The 2517-nt window shown below is 38.9% G+C and overlaps 1 protein-coding gene across 2 annotated transcripts in view; it reads right to left on the minus strand.

The window, feature by feature from the left end:
* The window catches only part of LOC103398090 (tankyrase-1), a 14763-nt gene that overhangs the window by 8514 nt on the left and 3732 nt on the right, over window positions 1–2517 (minus strand). The window contains exon 6 of one of the 2 annotated variants that reach the window (XM_025052964.1): window positions 1016–1036. The exons of the other annotated variant lie outside the window; for it this stretch is intronic. Coding sequence (XP_024908732.1) covers window positions 1016–1036 — 21 coding nt within the window. The remainder of the gene's footprint in view (window positions 1–1015; window positions 1037–2517) is intronic. 2 annotated transcript variants of the gene reach the window in all.

A 2517-nucleotide genomic window follows, 5' to 3' on the forward strand; every position in this document is an offset into this window, starting at 1 on the left:
TTGTTTTTTTTTTTTTCATTCAAAGGTTCAAAGGTCATTTCGATGTCGACTTTTTTCGGTGACGTTGGTTTCCATGCAGTGATTTAAGGTGGAAGACAAAGAAAATCAACAGTTAGGTAAAAACGACTAATCACAGGTGCGAGGTGACACATGGGCAGTCATCACCATGAGGGGGTTAAGGAGGGGGCGGGGCCACATGGGCCATTCATTATTACAGTCTGTACGGTGCAGACATGCAGCCCTGCTGGCATGCACCAGTGACATCATCATGACAACACACAGAATGAAGAGGGTGAGAGAGAGAGAGAGAGGTTGGAGCTCCTCCTCCACATAAAGACGGGTCAGCACGACGACACCGACCCAACTCTTCAACACACACACACACACACAGAGGTGGCGACAGGTCCGAGCAGGCCTGTCACAGCGTCCTGTTCTAAGGTCAAATATCTTGATTGACGCATCGTATCTCCAGATTCTTTTTTTTTTTTTAAACCAACTGTTTACGACTTTGAAAACTTCTTACGTAGCATTTATGTGTGTATATGTATGTATATGTATTTATATATGTATGTATATATGTATGTGTATATACAGTATGTGTATACGTATATGTATGTGTGTATATATATGTTTATAAGTATGTGTGTATATGTGTATATATGTGTATCTGTATATGTATGTGTGTATATATATATGTAATGTATGGAATAAAAAAAAAAAAAAAATCAATATATCGTTGTGCCGGTAGTATCGCAATATATATCGTATCGTCGCCCCTGTATTGTGATACGAATCGTGTTGCCAGATTGACTCCTGACCAGAATCACCACCAGCATCCACACACACAGACACACACACAGAGACAGAGGAGCGTCAGGGTGAGATGAAGGTGTGACCCGTTCACTCAGGGCCATGAGGTGCCAACAGCTCATTGGTCGAATCAAAACATTGAAACATGGACAGATCAGAGGACAACAGTGCATCAATCATGTGGCTGTTTGAAAGATCAACTTACCAGCATTTTTTGGGATGTTGACTGATCGACAAATGTTGCCAGAGTCACACGGAAAACAAAACGAAACAAAAATTACAAAATGACAATATCTTTGTTTTTTTTTACAGCATAATTTTCATCCCTCCCTAACCACTGACTGACCACTGACCGAGCGTTGACTGACCACTGACTGACCAAACTAACCAATATGATGACAGAGGATCAACAGCCTGGGGGGTGGGGGGGTTATAGTGCCCTCTACTGCTGGTGTTAACGTGAGCATGAGTGATTCACACCTGTGGAGTAATACTTCAGTAATACTTCAGTAATACTTCGACTCCAGTTAAAGACCAAACCAGACAGAACACGACGACGCTGGAAAACTGTGGACCTGAAAAAAACCCACCCTCTAGCCCCCCCTAGGGGTTGGGGTAAGGGTGGGGTCTTACTTCATCAAAGTCAACAGATCAATTCAAACTCTACCAAATATTTAAACTCTGTCATGTTAGGTCGGATAAGACATGCGCCACCTGCTGGAAGTATGAACATCCAGGCACTATTCCCACTCCTACTGCATCACTGTGACATAATTCGTACATATACGTATACATATATATAAATGTATACATATATACATACATATACACATACATACATATACATATATACATACACATGTACATACATATATACATACACATGTACATACATATACATATACACATACACATGTACATACATATACATATACACATACACATGTACATACATATACATATACACATACACATGCACATACATATATACATACACATTTACATACATATACATACTGTATATACACACACGTACATACATATACATACACATGTACATACATATACATACACACACGTACATACATGTACATGTATACATACATGTATATACATGTATGTATACATATACACACACATGTACATACATATACATACTGTATATACACACACGTACATACATATACATACACACACGTACATACATGTACATGTATACATACATGTATATACATGTATGTATACATATACACACACATGTACATACATATACACATACACACGTACATACATACACACACATATACATACATATATATACATATGTCAGTAAGCAGTCTCTGAATGTAAACAAACGAAGCTGAAAGAAGTTGAAATACAATTAAAAAACATTTCAAAATAAAAGCTTTTCAAACCGTTCTCAAAATATAGTAGTTTTTACTTCCGAACTACAAAACAGTAAGATTTAAGTTGCTTTGTCCAAGAAGTTTATGTCCAGCGAACATCTAACATCTAATGACCACTGCAGGGGCATTACTGGGCAACAAGCAACATCTATCAACTCGATGTTTCCTTACAATCCAAACCGTCAACACACTAAAACACTACGACGTGTCCACACACGGTGTGCGGAGGCTTTGAAGTATCGGAACAGCAACAACACGTCAACATGTGCTGTTAGAACGGGGGGTTAGGGGGGGTTGGAGG

Source organism: Cynoglossus semilaevis, chromosome Z (assembly GCF_000523025.1).
Source record: "Cynoglossus semilaevis isolate Cse_v1.0 chromosome Z, Cse_v1.0, whole genome shotgun sequence".
Classification (NCBI taxonomy): domain Eukaryota; kingdom Metazoa; phylum Chordata; class Actinopteri; order Pleuronectiformes; family Cynoglossidae; genus Cynoglossus; species Cynoglossus semilaevis.